The sequence below is a fragment of the Mixophyes fleayi genome, chromosome 1, assembly GCF_038048845.1.
Source record: "Mixophyes fleayi isolate aMixFle1 chromosome 1, aMixFle1.hap1, whole genome shotgun sequence".
In the NCBI taxonomy this organism is placed as follows: domain Eukaryota; kingdom Metazoa; phylum Chordata; class Amphibia; order Anura; family Limnodynastidae; genus Mixophyes; species Mixophyes fleayi.
In genome coordinates, this window is record NC_134402.1 from 441504176 (window position 1) to 441521515 (window position 17340).

Consider the following 17340-nt stretch of genomic DNA (forward strand, 5'->3'; position numbering starts at 1 on the left):
GCCCGGAGACGTAAAGACACCTATACTGGTTGTTTCAGTTACAACAGCAGTAAGAACCCCTACAGTGATGCTAGAAGGGTTGTGAACCCTTTAGAATTTACTGAATTTCTTCCTAAATGTGACCTTAAATGTGTTCAGATCTTCATGTAAGTCATCAAAATAGATAAAAATAACTGAATATATCAAACACACAAAATTAGTAAATTTTTCATTCATTTATTAAAATGAATTCATTTCTTGGTCGGAAAACATAAGTGAACCTATGTCTTCAGTAACCGATGTGACCCCCTCCACCTAGGGCAGCGATGACTTCGATCAAATGTTTACGATACTTGATCCGTCCCGCACATGAGATTGAAGGAACTTTGGTCCATGCTCCTTACAGAACTGCTTCTGCTCATGGATGTTGGGGGGCTCTCTTGCAAGAACACCCCGCTTCAGGACCTGGCCCATTTCAATTAACTTAAGGTCTGGGCTTTGACTTGGCCATTCCAAAACACAAAGTGTCTTGTTGTTAAACCCAATTTTTTGTAGACTGAAACCTTATAGCACCACTGTACATGAATGTATGAAACTTTTCCTTTTAATATATATTTTCATATAGGATTAATTTCAAATGTTTCTTTTATACATATTACTAACTGCATCCTGATGCACTGTACATACATGGAAGGTTAGCTTGTAGACAAACCAGAATCAAAACACAAATGAATGAAGAAATAAAAAAATAAAAAAATAAAAGACGCCATTTGAAGAAGAATTTTAAGCAGCCACATATGTCTAAATATGTCAATTACTATTTTAATTTTGCCTTCTTGGTACAAGTACTATAGAAATCTCAACCACCGAGTAAGAGGGAAACACTTACTTTTGTAGAGACTTATTCACTGGGAATGTCTCTTGGTCAACCAACTGTATTTCAGATTTTGCCCCTGCAGAAATCTAGAGAAATAGAAAGGATTTTAAACAATGGTGGTATATAAATAAAAAAAAATACTAATAAAAAAAATGAGAAACTATAGTTTGCCTAAATTTAGTCAAAGCATGTCATTGGTACATGTCAAAATATTACCAGTTGGTACCATAAGCCCACGTCACAAAGTCTTGTCCAAATGCTCATTACTGAGGCACAAAGTACTTTGAGGGAAACGAGGACATCACCAATTATGCCGCAGAGATGTCATTTGACCACCAAGAGCTCACAATATAACTGCGTGCAGACGACTGGCGCAGTTCAGACTATAACTCACCTTCTGACACTGCTCCGTGTTCTCTGAGGTTCCGTCCTGGTTGAGGTTCTGCTGGAAGGCTTGCATATTGAACAGCATGTGTTTCAGAGCCTCTACTGGACCATGGTGGTTTCCTCCGGAAAAAGTAGCTGCCTGGAATATAGTGAAATAGTCCATAGGATCAGTTTAAACGGAGAAAGAAAATTATATTTAAAAAGGATAATTACAGTGTTTTGTTTTTTTTTACCTTCCTCTGCAATCTGGAGACTGCGCTCACCCTGTGACATCACCATCCAATCACACACTAACCTGCTACATAGACTGTGTGACTGCGCTCACTGTGTGACATCACCATCCAATCACACACTAACCTGCTACATAGACTGTGTGACTGCGCTCACCCTGTGACATCACCATCCAATCACACACTAACCTGCTACATAGACTGTGTGACTGCGCTCACTGTGTGACATCACCATCCAATCACACACTAACCTGCTACATAGACTGTGTGACTGCGCTCACTGTGTGACATCACCATCCAATCACACACTAACCTGCTACATAGACTGTGTGACTGCGCTCACCCTGTGACATCACCATCCAATCACACACTAACCTGCTACATAGACTGTGTGACATCACCATCTAATCAAACTAACTGGACTGCATAGAAGCAGTTGCATTATATTGTGCCTTGAAATCAATGGTATGTTCCAAAACATGTCTAGCTCGTTTCAGGCACACCTCCACAGAGAATATTAGAAATTTGAAAGACCATTTACTTATATCTTTACATGATAAACTTGTGCTTTAACCACCTTGTTTGTTTGCTAATACCCTGTCTATTTTTTTTTATTACTGGATTTATAGTAATACAAATAAATACAAATAAATGTTTATAATAAAGACACTCCCCTCAACCACCAATCAGTGTTATTGGGCAGCATGGTTGGCGAAGTGGTTAGCACTTATGCCTCACAGCACTGGGGTCATGAGTTCAATTCCCAACCATGGCCTTATCTGTGTGGAGTTTGTATGTTCTCCCCGTGTTTGCGTGGGTTTCCTCCGGGTGCTCCGGTTTCCTCCCACACTCCAAAAATATACTAGCAAGTTAATTGACTGCTATCAAATTGACCCTAGTCTCTCTGTCTCTGTCTGAGTGTGTATGTTAGTGAATTTAGACTGTAAGCCCCAATGGGGCAGGGACTGATGTGAATGAGTTCTCTGTACAGCGCTGTGGAATTAGTGGCGCTATATAAATAAATGGTGATGATGATGATGATGATGTTATCATTACACACAGTTGATGCAGAAAATCTCTGCACCACCATCGCCACCTAGGGGTCAACGTGGTTATTCTCAATGAAAAATACAATTTAAGAAAAACAAAACAAAATCAACTTACGTTACTTTCTTGTTTAACACAATCATTGAGGAAATCTTCTATGACACTCAATTTTAAGGGTCCTTTAGTTTCCTCATCAAGCACAGGAACAGGGGATTTGCTATTGAAAAACAATTAGATTAAAATGATTTTCTTCAGTGCCTGAATTATCAGACAGATCATCAAGAACAAACAGGAAATTATTATACTATTGCTAGTAGCTGAAACGTTACAAGTTATTAACCCTAACGTGATGACATCTCCTGGAATCTCCCCACATACTTTATCATTACCTTGCAATGGGCTGAAGGATCATGTATGGGTTGCCCAGAAGGGGTGAAATCAAAATTTGAACAGAGCAGTTCTTGTATTGAGAAAGAAACACCCACTGGGCGACCTTGTCAAAGAGCAGTCCCAGAAACATCATGGAATGGAGTAGTGATATCTTTAGTCTCCCGATAATACAAACATGGATTTACAAGGTCTGGATAGTCCGACCTCCAGGAGTCCATCTGCCATTCGTAGATAACTTTTCCCACCCAAGCTGCTAGACTAAACACAGAATCCAAGTTGGAGAAAAAAAATCCTTTTTAAAACCCCTCAATCTTCTTCTCCAATTAAGTTCTAGAAGCATTCCATGTCAGAGAGAAGATAGATGGATTGATTTGAGGCAGAAGGGTTACTGCCAGTAAAGTTTTCAGTTTACCCTAGGTTTGAAAGACTCACAAGGTGTGAAAACGTTTATGCGATCTGCCCAATTCCTCTAAAAACAACTTGTTACAAACAGCTGATCGGGGGGAAATATAACTGGCTGATGCGTCAGTTTAGTAGAAGTGGTGCACGGAGGCTGCTCCTTTGGCCTTCAATGCTCGGGGCTGAAAGCACTGCTTGGCTAAGGCAATCAACAGGTCACAGAAAATTACTCATCAGGTAGGCTGGCTGAATTGCCTTGGGTTGCATGCTTGTCGACAACTCTGGACTCGACCTTTTCTTCTTCTGAGAAAGGGTCTACTACAGAATTCTCAAAGATGTTTCCCAGGAGCCTAAGTGACTGGGAAAGTTGTTTTTGAGGAGCATAAGGTTGGAAGAGCCTCAACTTTCTAGAAAGGTGCATGATGGTTTAGACCAAGGATTGGGCAGGTTCAGTGATGGAAAACGCAGGGGGTGCTCGAACCACAAGCACAAGAAGGAAGAAAAAATAAAAATTAGACTAGGGGCACTAACAAAAAAACATACAAACTGAGAAGATGGATTATTGGGGAGAGGAGGAGTCTGTTTCTGTCCACCTGCTGAAGAACACACACATATACATATATATATACATATATATATATATATATATATATATATATATATATATATATATACACATACATACATATATACATATATATATATATATATATATACATATATATATATATATATATATATATATATATATATATATATATACACACATACATATATATATATATATATATATATATATATATATACACATACATATATATATACACATACATATATATATATATATATACACATACATATATATATATATATATATATATATATATATATATATATATATATATATATATATATATATATATATACATACATATATATATATATATATATATATATATATATATATATATATATATATATATATATATATATATATATATATATGTATTATTCTCCTAGACCTATGGCTTCAGGGAAAGGAATTAAAGTGCATTAATAAAATTCATATATCAATATCATAATGAATAAACATTTCCTTACACAACAGTATATGAAAACTTCATGGAAGCCATTTGTCCTTGAAAGCTTATTTCCAGTTATCTTATCTGTTATTATTACAGACTTATCCTTTGAAATGAAGGCAAATGAGAGGTAGGACATAGATGCAGCAGGTAATAGATATAAAAAGCTGGTCTATTATTGTAACTTCATGGAGAAGAATGAAAAAGGTCATTAGTACAAAAGTCACTTTATGGTGTTAAAAGTAAAGCAGACATATCCATCCCTATTGTTCAAAACATAGAAACACAGGTCTGCAATGTGTTTACAGAGATTATGGGCTAGATTTACTAAACTGCGGGTTTGAAAAAGTGGGGATGTTGCCTATAGCAACCAATCAGATTCCAGCTTTCATTTATTTAGTACCTTCCACAAAATGACAGTTAGAATCTGATTGATTGCTATAGGCAACATCCCCACTTTTTCAAACCCGCAGCTTAGTAAATCTAGCCCTATGTCTCCTGAAAGAGAATATGGACAATATAGTGGGTACAGCAGACAAATAACTTATTTTGGCTAAATGTGCAAAATACGATTGTCTGTTTGTAAATAGAAAAAAAATAATAAAAAATATTAGCACCCATCACCAGTTTATCAAGTTTCTCTATTTAATCCAATGTTCCTTTACCTTCAGCTTAACACAGAAACTTGGTAAATTTAGGACAATGCTGTTTCTTTATATTATTTGGAGCAGTAGCAGCGGATGTGAACCAGGCACCCATATAGACTGATTTAAGAAGTTCCTGCTGAATATATTATGTACAGTCATGGCCAAAAGTTTTGAGAATATCACACGTATTGGTTTTCACAAAGTTTGCTGCTTCAGTGATTTTAGACCTTTTTGTCAGATGTTGCTATGGTATACTGACGTACAATTACAAGCATTTCATAAGTGTCAAAGGCTTTTATTGACAATTACATTATGTTTATGCAAAGACTCAAAATTTGCAGTGTTGACCCTTCTTTTTAAAGACTACTGCAATTCGCCCTGGCAGCTGTCAATCAACTTCTGGCCCACATACTGACTGATGCGCGCCCATTCTTGACTAATCAATGCTTGGAGTTTGTCAGAATTTGTGGGTTTTTGTTTCTCCACCCACCTCTTGAGGATTGACCACAAGTTTTCAATGGGATTAAGGTCTGGGGAGTTTCCTGGCCATGGACCCAAAATGTTGATGTTTTTGATCCCCGAGCCACTTCGTTATCATGTTTGCCTTATGGCAAGGTGCTCCATCATGCTGGAAAAGACATTGTTCATCACCAAACTGTTCTTGGATGGTTGGGAGAAGTTACTCTTGGAGGATGCTTTGGTATCATTTTTTATTCATGGCTGTGTTCTTAGGCAAAATTGTGAGTGAGCCCACTCCCTTGGCTGAGAAGCAACCCCACACATGTATGGTCTCAGGACACTTTACTATTGGCATGACAAGACTGATGATAGCGCTCACCTTTCTTTCTCCAGACAAACGTTTTTCCATGTCACAAACAATCTGAAAGGGGATTAATCAGAGAAAATTACTTTACCCCAGTCCTCAGCAGTCAAATCCCTGTACCTTTTGCAGAATATCAGTCTGCCCCTGATGTTTTTCTTGGAGAGAAGTGGCTTCTTTGCTGGCTTTCTTGACACCAGTCCATCCTCCAAAAGTTTTCGCCTCACTGTGCTTGCAGATGCACTAACACCTGCCTGTTGCCATTCCCGAGCAAGCTCTGCACTGGTGGTGCCCCAATCCCGCAGCTGAATCAACTTTCGGAGATGGTCCTGGCACTTGCTGGATGTTCTTGGATGCCCTGGATCCTTCTTCATAACTATTGAACCTCTCTCCTTGAAGTTCTTGATGATCCGATAAATGGTTGATTTAGGTGCAATCTTACTAGCAGCAATTTCCTTGCCTGTGAAGCCTTTTTATGCAAAGCAATGATGACCATGTGTTTCCTTGCAGATAATCATGGTTAATAGAGAAAGAACAATGATTTCAAACAGCACCCTCCTTTTAAAGCTTCCAGTCGGTTATTTTTAATCAGCATGATTAAATGATCAGCAGAGTGATCTCCAGCCTTGTCCTCGTCAACACTCTCGCCTGTGTTTACGAGAGAATCCCTGACCTGATGTCAGCTGGTCTTTTTGTGGCAGGGCTGAAATGCAGTGGAAATGTTGTTTTTGTGATAAAGTTCATTGTCATAGCAAAGAGGGACTTTGAAATTAATTCCATTCATCTGATCACTCTTCATGACATTCTGGAGTATATGCAAATTGCCATCATAAAAGCTGAGGCAGCAGACTTTGTGAAAATAATTTTTGTGTCATTCTCAAAACTTTTGGCCATGACTGTATATTTTGTAAATATAAACCACTTCTTATATTTACTTATTAATATCTTATTGGCTACATACATACACTATCCAGCAGGTTGAACAAACGGGTACCTCTTACTGCAGTGTCTCCGTCTTACAGGTGCCAATATCACTGTTTTAAATCACCAACGTGCCAAAGGACTTGTTTAAAGAAAACATTAATGTGGTAATATTGGGGAATAATATTTCAATAGGGATATATAAAAACACATTGTTTAAATTCCAATATATATATAGCATTAAAACCACCGACAAGTGAGATGAATAACATTGATTATCTTGTTACAATGGTACCTGTTAAGGGATGGGATATATTAGGCAGCAAGTGAACAGTCAGTTCTTGAAGTTGATGTTTTGGAAGCAGGAACAATTGGCAAGCATAAGGATCTGAGCGACTTTGACAAGGGCCATATTATGGTTTTTAGACAACTGGATCAGAACATCTCCAAAATGGCAAGTCTTGTGGAATGCTCCGGTATACAGTGGTTAGTACCTACCAAAAGTGGTCCAAGGAAGGACAACCGGTGAACCAGCAACAGATCATTGGTGACCAAGGCTCACTCTGCGCGTGGGGAGCGAAGACTAGCCCGTCTGGAAGAGCTACTGAAACACAAATTTCTGGAAAAGTTAATGCTGGTTATGATAGAAAGGTGTCAGAACACCCAGTGTATCGCAGCTTGGTTCATAAGGGCTGTGTAGCAGCAGGCCCATGCTGACCACTGGCCACCACTGAAAGCGCCTACAATAGACACGAGCGCCAGAACTGGGCCATTGATCAATGGAAGAATGTGGCCAGGTTTTCTTTTACATCATGTGGACGGCTGGGTGCGTGTGCGTCGGGAAGAGATGGCACCAGGATGCAGTATGGGAAGAAGGCAAGCCGGCGGAGGCAATGTGATGCTTTGGACAATGATCTGCTGGGAAACCTTGGGTCCTGGCATTCATGTGGATGTTACTTTGACACGTACCACCTACCTAAACATTGTTGCAGACCAAGTACACCCCTTCATGAACACGGTATTCCATGATCGCAGAGGCCTCTTTCAGCAGGATAATGAACCCTGCTGCACTGCAAAAACTGTTCAGGAATGGTTTGAGAAACAAAGAGATCAAGGTGTTCACTTGGCCTCCAAATTCCCCAAATCTAAATCCGATGGAAAGTCCGAGCCCTGGAGGCCCTGGCAACTTACAGGACTTAAAGGATCTGCTGCTAATGACTTTGTGCCAGATCCCACAGGACACCTTCAGAGGTCTTGTGGAGTCCATGTCTCAACGGGTCAGAGCTGTTTTGGCGGCACAATAGGGATCTACACAATATTAGGCAGGTAGTTTTTATGTTGTGGCTGACTAGTATATTATATATATATAGAAATCTAAAAAGTATTCATAGTATAATATAGTATATAACAATAATCTGTTATATTGCAGAATAGCTTACAATGAACAAGGGATGTTTTCCCAAGATCGCTCCCCCTCGAGTACTTCCTCAGTTCGAGGGCTTCCGTTATCATGTGGAAGTTGTGTAAATTCTTTCTTTGAGATGTCAATCTCTGGTTCTAATCTCTGAACAGGCAAATCACTGGGATCATCTAAAAACAAAAGGAATACAACATGTTACATAGCAGTTTGCACAAGGAGATGTGACAGGAAGGACTAAATATTTGCTCTCCGAGAAGTCAGGAAGGGGAACGGGAAGATGCTCACTTCTCTGTGGTGTATGCAAATGTTTTATGATATCCAAATCAGATGGTTGAGAATGTTTTTTCCCATCCATGCAGCTGCTGGAATTAACCATTTTGTAGCCTTGCTCGCCCCTAGACAGGTCATAGATTGGTGCATGTAAACAGTCCGGCCAGTCCAGGGAAGATGAACCATACAGATATTTGTAAGTTTGTGGAACTGAACCATCTTCAGGCGACCTAAATTGTATACTAGTACTCTGGCTCTCTGAACCATTCAGTAGACCATGGTCTCTTAACCAGAGGGGATATTTTACATCTGGAATACTGGTGATACCGGACACCCCTAGTTCAGACTTCTGACTGGTTAACCAGCGTGGATAACTTTTACAGAAAGTAGATCCATTTAACATATATGGGGAATTCGGGTTGTTGTAAAGCGTGGGATTATTTTCTCTGTCACTTTCAGCCAAGACGTGCGCCATTTTCCTTCTTTCTTTAATAAATGGTTCTGGAACCCTACAACACTGAAGATCCAGAGAGTGAAGACTGTGATCCTCAAGTCCAAGAGAACGAAAGGTGGTCCTTCCGTTAGATGCAGTAAGGGGGGATGACAAAGTGGTGCGATTTTTGAGAGAAGATCCATAATGTTTTTTTACGGTTTTCCTTTCCTCTGAAGCTTGAGAGAAGGACCGAGACCCATCCGATGGGAAACACAGCAGATCATCTGTGGTGAGGCTGAGCAGATCGGGGTCACGGGCTGCACATCTTCTCCGGGGCGAGGGGTGCTTGTGCCGTCCCTTGGAATCTGGTACAACAGGAAACACATGGCACGGTCATTTTATATATAACTGGAAATGTGGACATAATTATTATGACTCAATGAGAAACACAAAATGTGTTAACATACACATATTGATAGGCCCACCTAATATACCAGTTGCAGTTCCTATTGCTTTATTTTGTATATTTTTCAATTGTCTTTTTATGGCGTGGGGGAGTTGGGAGAATTTGATATTTGACCAGGACGACTGTTTGCAAGCCATATGGTTTATCATGCCAAGCTAACCAAAGCCTGGCATTGTGCCTGAAATCTACATTGCAAGATATATTGCCATTGGTACTCAATGGGTGGTATTCAATTGTCAGCGAGTTTTTTTTCCCCTGAAGCGTTAAAAAAATGAAAAAAAAATCTCCTGCGAGTTTTTAACTGCAACACCGACCGTTTTAGCTAGCGCACCGCGAAAACTCGTGCAATTCAATTGAAAAAGAGGGACCGCTGCCCCCTTGTGTTTAACATTGTGTTTGCGAGTTTTTAGGGGAGTTTTAACGCGGTCATGTATAACACAAAAAAAAGGTTTTGCATACATTTCCATACATTAGATTGCATTACACATTGATAATATCTACATGACAGTACTTTCTTTCGCATATTTTTTAATTTAACTATTTTTTACCATAGAAGCATCTATACCATGTCAAAACACATTAGTACATTCATATTTGTACCAAATACATATATAAATATAATTAATTTGTGATTTTTTTTTTATATTTATTTTATTTCATTATTTTTTCAAAAGAAAATCAACTTACGCAAGTTAGGCATTAGTGATAAACATAAGTTTAACTTTTTTTTTCACGTTATAACACGATTTCAAATACTTTTCAGAGGTTTTTTATTTTTAACACAGCCCAAAGAGGTGCGAGATAAAACAGTATATTTTCCTGTTTTACCCGCCGCGTTAAAAAACAATTGAATAGCTTTTAACGCGGCTACCTCTCGCACACCCTATACTTTCAATAGACCTTCTACTGGAGCGCGAGAGGACCGTTTCATGAAAAAAAACGTAATTGAATCGTGGGTCAAGTTAACCCTCTTAAAAATAATAAAAAAACAGCGTTAAAGTGACTTAACGCAGTAAAAAGAAAAAAACAACTCGCTGACAATTGAATACCCCCCAATGTAGGAAATAGATTATCTGGGCCACTAACTTATGAGGTCTCAAATGGGAACCTCAATTGCAGGAGCTGCATTTCCATAGTGACCCTTAATGACTAAATGCAGGCTAAAGACTAAGGGACACTAAAACCAAAAATCATCTGCATTAACCAAATTTACCAACAATTCTAACAGGCTGAAAGAGTTAGGCTGGGTACAGTAATGCAATCTTACTTCAGACGAGATTTCTGCAATGATTTTACAAAGTCCCGATGATCACGCAGATCCATGTGTACACACCTACACAATTACCTTCAGATCTGGGATCTTCATCTCTCATAACCATCTGCTGAAAAGATGGTCACTGTACACTATACAGATATCTGTCTAAACTGCTGGTCATGAGTGCGTACACACTGTCACATTTGCCAAACATCACTCCACCGTTGATTACGCTGATTAATGAGCCAATATACTGAGAAATTACTGATTTTGAAAACAACAGGGCTATTACCAACATTGGTGCAGAAGGGCCCATAAACCATAACAGTCAATCCGAAATTGGCTTTTATTGTTCTAGTGTAGAATAGATTATATAATCAAAGTTTAGAAAAAATAAAAAAAAAGTTAAGAAAGGCTATTCTAAGCAGAACCTTGATCTTTCCTTCTCAATGTATTGGATGTAATGTCAATGTGCTTTATCAATATTGGATGATAATAATAATTAGACACATAATACGACCACAATATGTTTTGCTGAATAATGAAAGGGTTGTCTCATGTGTAATAAATTATCGTATTTCTTGTAATGTTAAGCATTCTACAACGTTACTGGAGATACATGTATTAAATTGCATCTATTTTGGTAGAAGAATCAATATGAATGTGATATTAAAAGACGACAACAGCAGCAAAAGTTTAAAAAAAAAAATGTACATATATAAAATTAAGGTAAAATACATATGTCCGTACTTAAGTGTATGGCTCCCGCAGTTCTTATAATAAATATCTGAGTCCATATGGTGAACCCTGCATGTGTAACATACCTATGTATGAGCATTTACGATGTATGATCCTAATGAGTATAGCACATATACTGTTATTATGCTTTAATGAAGTCTTGTAAACTGCGTCATTTAATTCTGATGTGTATACGATTGTCTTTCTTTTTGTTGTTTGACATGTTTGTACCTTGAAAAATTCCAATAAAAATACTGCATTTAAAAAAAAAATACATATGTCCGTTTTACTGCTTTACCACTAGGACCCTTTTTTAAAATAAATAAAGTGTAATGGAGTATTTCCACATTCTCCAATACAAACATATTAATCCATATCCCCTAACCTAGAGACTAAACAGGTGCTGTTACAGAACAATAATCTCAAATGATAAGCAACGGAATTTTTAGCGTTCTAGAGAAAATCGGGTACAAAAGTATGCCCCGTCCTCTCCATCGCTCCAGGTGAGGGCTGTCCTGTGGACGCGGATAAATTTAACACTGAAATATTGCACTAACATAGCTGTTGTTGCAGGAAACTCCTAGAGGGGCTCAAAATAGGTAAGATGTACACTTTAAAATAAAAGGGTCAAACTTTGGGGAGTTTGGGGGTTTTAAACTGGGTCTCCTTCCTCAAAGCTAGTACATAGCCGGGTCCATCACTTGGAATCCCTGCTGCTTGCTCAACATAACCATTTGTCATATTCATTTGCACAGGAACCTCTGCTGGAGAGCTGCAGGAGTACTGACCAAGGGCTGAGAGGGGTGGATGGACCTAAATCATTGACTATAACGTAATCAGACCCATCATTATATAGCATGTGTCAGCTGTCATTTTCTACCAATGTTTTGGACCCTGGGGCTTCAACACAGCTCTCTCCAGCAGAGATTCCAAGTACAATCAAATAGAGCTATAGTGACCCAAGGCTGAGGTCCCATTCATTTGTTACACTTCATACCTCTTCTTTTAGCAGAGCTAAGGTGTGCAGATTGGCGGATGGTGATCTTTCCAGTGCTGGCAATGGGAGAATTGAGACTTTCTTCATGGTCTTCAATATAGGCCTCCAAGGCTTTAGAAGCAGAATCATACAGTCTGTCCTTGTACTCAATGGAACCTACTGATTTGGTGGAGACACTACTCTTGCTCAGGCTGCAACTGGCCAGGAGAGAAGAAATGGATATTGAAGAGTCTGGTGAGCTGGGTCGGTCCATGTTTCCAAACACACCTCAGCTCCTAGTGTGCAATCGAGCTGTAAAATAACGTATAGTTATAATTATCATAACACAGATAAAGCACTGGAGTGTATCAATTACAAATATACCTATAAAAACAACAGTTATTGTTTAAGAGGATGGTGTATGTAGAAGATACTACATAAAAACATTTTTGAGACATGCAACATCATCATTATTATGTCCAATTTTAAAATACATTTTCGGTATAAAGACTGAAGTCAGAATTGTACAGCCGAAAAAAGCAGGAGAGCTGCAGAAATTACCAGTGATTGAACGTACAATTCCAGTGGATAAACAATGTGACTACAGTGTTTTCAGCCGATTATCCGGCCAATCAGACGATAAACGACTAGATATCGCATTAGTGCATACGCTGTAACGATGGACGTTTATCGTTCCCAAGCACATTGTATTGTTTCATTTGATTTTTAAAACCAGACTACAAATGTTGTTCAACGATGGAACGATGTTGTTCCAATCCTGCAGTGTGTATGTACTTACGATCGACAGTGTCCATAGATCTCTATGGAGTGTGCAGTCACGATTTTTTCAGATGATGGTTATGACAGAGGAAGAGGACGGATCTGAAGGTAAATCTTGTAAAACGTGTACAGTGTGCACACCATACTTGCCAACTCCCAAAATTCGGGTTGGTCTCACGGACTCCTGGGAGAGCTGGCAAGTCTCCCACATCCCACTACTGGCTTCCAAACATGACGGATTTGCGGTGAATTGCCTCATTTTGGCCCCGTGACAATATGGCATTTCCGTTGCAGGGGGCGGGGTCAAAATGACGCATTTAGACGCACCCCTCTCGCGGAAATAACTTTGCGAGAGTAAGCAAGTATGGTGTACACATGCTGATCGGGACTTTCATTCGTAAAGTAAAATTATTAAAGATGTCGCATCGGGGGAAATTTTCTGTAGTGTGTTCCCAGCCTTACTTTAATAAAACAAAGGCAACAGATGAACTTACAGAGATAGTATATTCAATCAAATTTTAATGCATTAAAATTGAAAATGTTCATTCACTGGTTGAATAATAAGCTCTCTAATGAGCAGGATCCTCCATACCCTTTATTTTCACATCTGTATTTATTTTGTCTAACTGGTATGTCCCTGTTTTATATATGTCCCTGTTTTCCTTCCTGTACGACGCTGCAGAGCACTATGGTGCCTTACAACTTTACAATAATAATAACAACAATAACATACAGACCATTTCTTTACAACCCTTTTATACAAGATGAAGTGAAACCAACTACAGACCAAAAATTCAGGATGCTGGTACAGTCCTTTCCCCTACACTCTCCATATATATTCTAAACATCCTCTCTGCACTAAATCCTAATATATATATATATATATATATATATATATATATATATATATATATATATATATATATATATATATATATATATGCTAAATTATAAATGCAGAGAACTTATACTGCATCAATGTATTTGCTTTTCACAATATATGTTCCAAGTGCTTCTTCAACCCCCAGGAAATATATTCAGCAAAATACATTAATAAAATAAAATACTGCAGATAATGCAAAAACAAAATAGTCTGAGGGGGATGTGCAGACATATAAATCCTATTGATCTATACACTACTGACAAACAACAAGCTCTGGGCAGTGATCCAGTGACACTAGACAGCCAACAAACATTCAAACAATGTAACAAGCTCAGCGGGCAAGAAGGAACCAATCATAGCTCACAGGGAAAAAAAATGTACCAATCACAGGGAATCAGTACGAATCCTTGTAAAATAAACCAATCAGCATTGACGTGATGGTAGATCCAATCAGAATGAAGTATCAGTAACGGAATCAGAGTCAGCCAATCTGAGGTGGCAGAAGCGAGCAGCCAGCCTATCAGAAGAGAGCACTGCGTAAACCGCTTCAAAAGTTTATGCCGTTTCCTCTTAGCTGTTAATAGCGATGGCAGCGCGAAGTTCAACAGCTCCATAATAACCCCGGCCCCGAGTTACCGCATTACCTGCGCTCAGCCCAGACCACCTCCTCCTTCCAGCCCGGTGGTAGAGCCGGACAGTCCATCCTCCGCTTCATCCGCAGTCTCCTCTCCGCCTCGCACCTCGCATTGAGAGCCGCAGCGCCCCCTAGCAACCCTTCCGCAGACTAATCCCGGCCTGACTGGCGGAAGGATACACACACACCAGAGACTGGCAGCTCCTGGCTGTGGCAGTTGTTAAATAAAAGTGGGAAAAGCAGAAAATCAATATGATCACACTGTGAAAAGGAGTCACATAGGTAGGATGCAGCTGAACTAAACTACAGTGTAGACATCTGTGTTTCATATGTGTAGGTTTTATATAGCTGACCGGTCACATTTTAAAAACTAAAGCACCAATTCACCGATATTAATCGTAGATGACTACTCCATACTTGCCAACTCTCCCGGAATGTCCTGGAGACTCCTGCATTTTGCGAGAGTCTCACGGATTGCCAGGGGAGTGTGGCAATATCCCGGATCTGAATGAGCTCTAAAACGCTGCAATTCACCAGGAGTTGCGGCATTTGCCCCCCCCCCCCCCCCTTATGTAAAATGCCACCTTTGCGGCATTACGTCACACGGGCGCGTCCAAAATGACGCCAATTTTAGAGCCCCGTCCCCATCACGCCCACCTCCCCCGGCAGGCTCCCGGAAGCCAACTTTAGAAAGTTGGCGAGTATGGACTACTCTCCCGAAATGTCCAGGAGACGCCCACATTTTTGGGAGTTCTCCCGGGAGAGCAGGGCAGCCTCACACATCCTGCCCACTTCGTTAGTTAAGTGGGTGGGGTGGGATTAATTATGTAATCTTGGTATAGCTTAAAACTGTCACTAAAAACCAACCTGATTAGAAAAGCCGACCAGTCCCATAGGCAAACCGAGAGGGGGTTTCCTAGTGCCTGGAAAACCCCCTCCAAGCCTGAGGCACTGGATACTTGAGGTGGCTGGACCCTGCCCCTGCTTCACACGGCTATGTTTGAAAAGAGAGAGCTGCATGCACCTAACAGTAGTACACGCAGCATTGCCCATGTATGTTATGAGGTAAGGAGGAGTTGGAGAGCAGCCAAGCACTGTCTAAAATTATAGCCACGCCCCCATGCACGCTGGTCACGCCCACTGGCGGTGTGGTGTGGAAACCCCCCTCTACAAATCCTGCGTTTGCCCCTGAGTCCTCCATTGAACTATTTCACCATGTATTATACCTCACCGGCTTTCATCCTCCATCTCTCCCAGGATTGTATAGCAATCATGGCAAAACTGAATCCCGCTCTCTCATTATGTCAGCCTATATATGTACCAGTTTCTATGGTAATTTTACTAAAGAATGGATAACTCCTTATAATCAATATCTGGGGAAGAGTCTTTAGCAAAAATCTTATACTTATTCAGTGATTTACTCCCCTACTACTTCCAAACATGCTTGAAGAGCTCTATCAGGGACATCCTTTTAGATGTCATGGATTGGCATCGATTAATTCTACTAAAATCAGTGCACAAAGTGGGGCGGTATGTGCTGGTATGACATAACAGCACTTCTCTGCCCCACTTCTTCACAGCCAGGGCCGGCGCTAAGTGGGGTAGGCATGGCGGGGGCGCGCCAGGCTTGAAAAGTGTTCCGTTCTGCCTGCCCCCCTTGTCCACCAGTGCTGCATCCAGTGGTAGCGGCTCCCTGCTCCATTCTGATGTACTGTCAGGTCATGATGACGTCATGTCTGACAGCGAGATCAGAATGAAGCAGAGAGGAGCCAGAACACAGAAGAAAGGAAGAAATTGATTAGAAGAAGACAGAAGAAGAAGGTTGTAGAAAGGTAAGTATGGAATAGAGGGGGCTAAGTGTAGTGATGAAGGAGGGTGTACAGTATTGATTGAGGGGCACAGTGCCATGATGAAGGAGGGTGCACAGTGTCATGAACGGGCACAGTGCGGAGGAGGGGGCATATTGTGAGGGAGGGATCACAATGTGATGAAGGTGCGGACACAGTATGGTGATGGAGGAGGGTGCACAGTGTGATTATGGAGGAGGGTGCACAGTGTGATGATGGAGGGGCACAGTGTGGAGGAGTGGGCACAGTGTGGTGATGGAGGGTGCATTAAGATAATGGAGGGACAAAAGTGTGAATTCACTAGCGAGAGGGAGTAATAGGAGCAGGAACAGTGATAGATAGAGAGGGCCAAGGAGTAAAGGAGGAGCGAGAGAAGCAGGATGTGAGGCACAGGGGAGAGAGGGGGATACCTACAATGAAGATAAGGGCAGATAGGAACATTGAAACGAAATAGATCAGGGAAACATAAAGGGTAACAAGGAAGATATAAGGGAGATATTTTGGAAAGTTTTATTATAATACGGAGATATGAGGGAAAATGTAATATATATATTTTTAAAATGCATCTAAAATTAATTTATCCATAACTCCCTAAACCTTCGGGGGGCTTAGGTGGCCCCCAGCTGTTTATTTCAAAGTGGAAGTTCCATACCAGCACTTCTAAATTTCCACTTCCACCATTAATTAAAATTATTACTCTGCCAAAGATCCTTTATGTTTTTAGGGCTCTGCAAGAGCTAACGAACTATAACCACTTCTCAGATTTCCAATCGGCTCTATTTAAATCTAACTGGCAAAATAAACTGAATGATGAAATATCAAATTAGTATCTTTATACTAGAAGGTATCAGTACCAAAT

At 40.1% G+C, this 17340-nt stretch overlaps 1 protein-coding gene and 1 long non-coding RNA gene across 2 annotated transcripts in view; one reads left to right on the forward strand and one right to left on the reverse strand.

Annotated features, from left to right (window-relative positions):
- Positions 1–12744, forward strand: part of LOC142101182 (uncharacterized) — a 26505-nt gene extending 13761 nt beyond the window's left edge. The window contains exon 3 of the long non-coding RNA XR_012678968.1: positions 12371–12744. This is a non-coding gene — a long non-coding RNA (uncharacterized LOC142101182). The remainder of the gene's footprint in view (positions 1–12370) is intronic.
- C1H18orf54 (chromosome 1 C18orf54 homolog) overlaps positions 1–14805 on the reverse strand; it is a 15777-nt gene extending 972 nt beyond the window's left edge. Inside the window, exons 1-7 of the mRNA XM_075185442.1 lie at positions 14645–14805; positions 12350–12649; positions 8485–9267; positions 8219–8369; positions 2638–2737; positions 1251–1382; positions 869–942 (exon numbers count right to left, since the gene is read on the reverse strand). Coding sequence (XP_075041543.1) covers positions 869–942; positions 1251–1382; positions 2638–2737; positions 8219–8369; positions 8485–9267; positions 12350–12611 — 1502 coding nt within the window. The 5' untranslated portion in view covers positions 12612–12649; positions 14645–14805. The remainder of the gene's footprint in view (positions 1–868; positions 943–1250; positions 1383–2637; positions 2738–8218; positions 8370–8484; positions 9268–12349; positions 12650–14644) is intronic.
- Positions 14806–17340: the final 2535 nt, after the last annotated feature.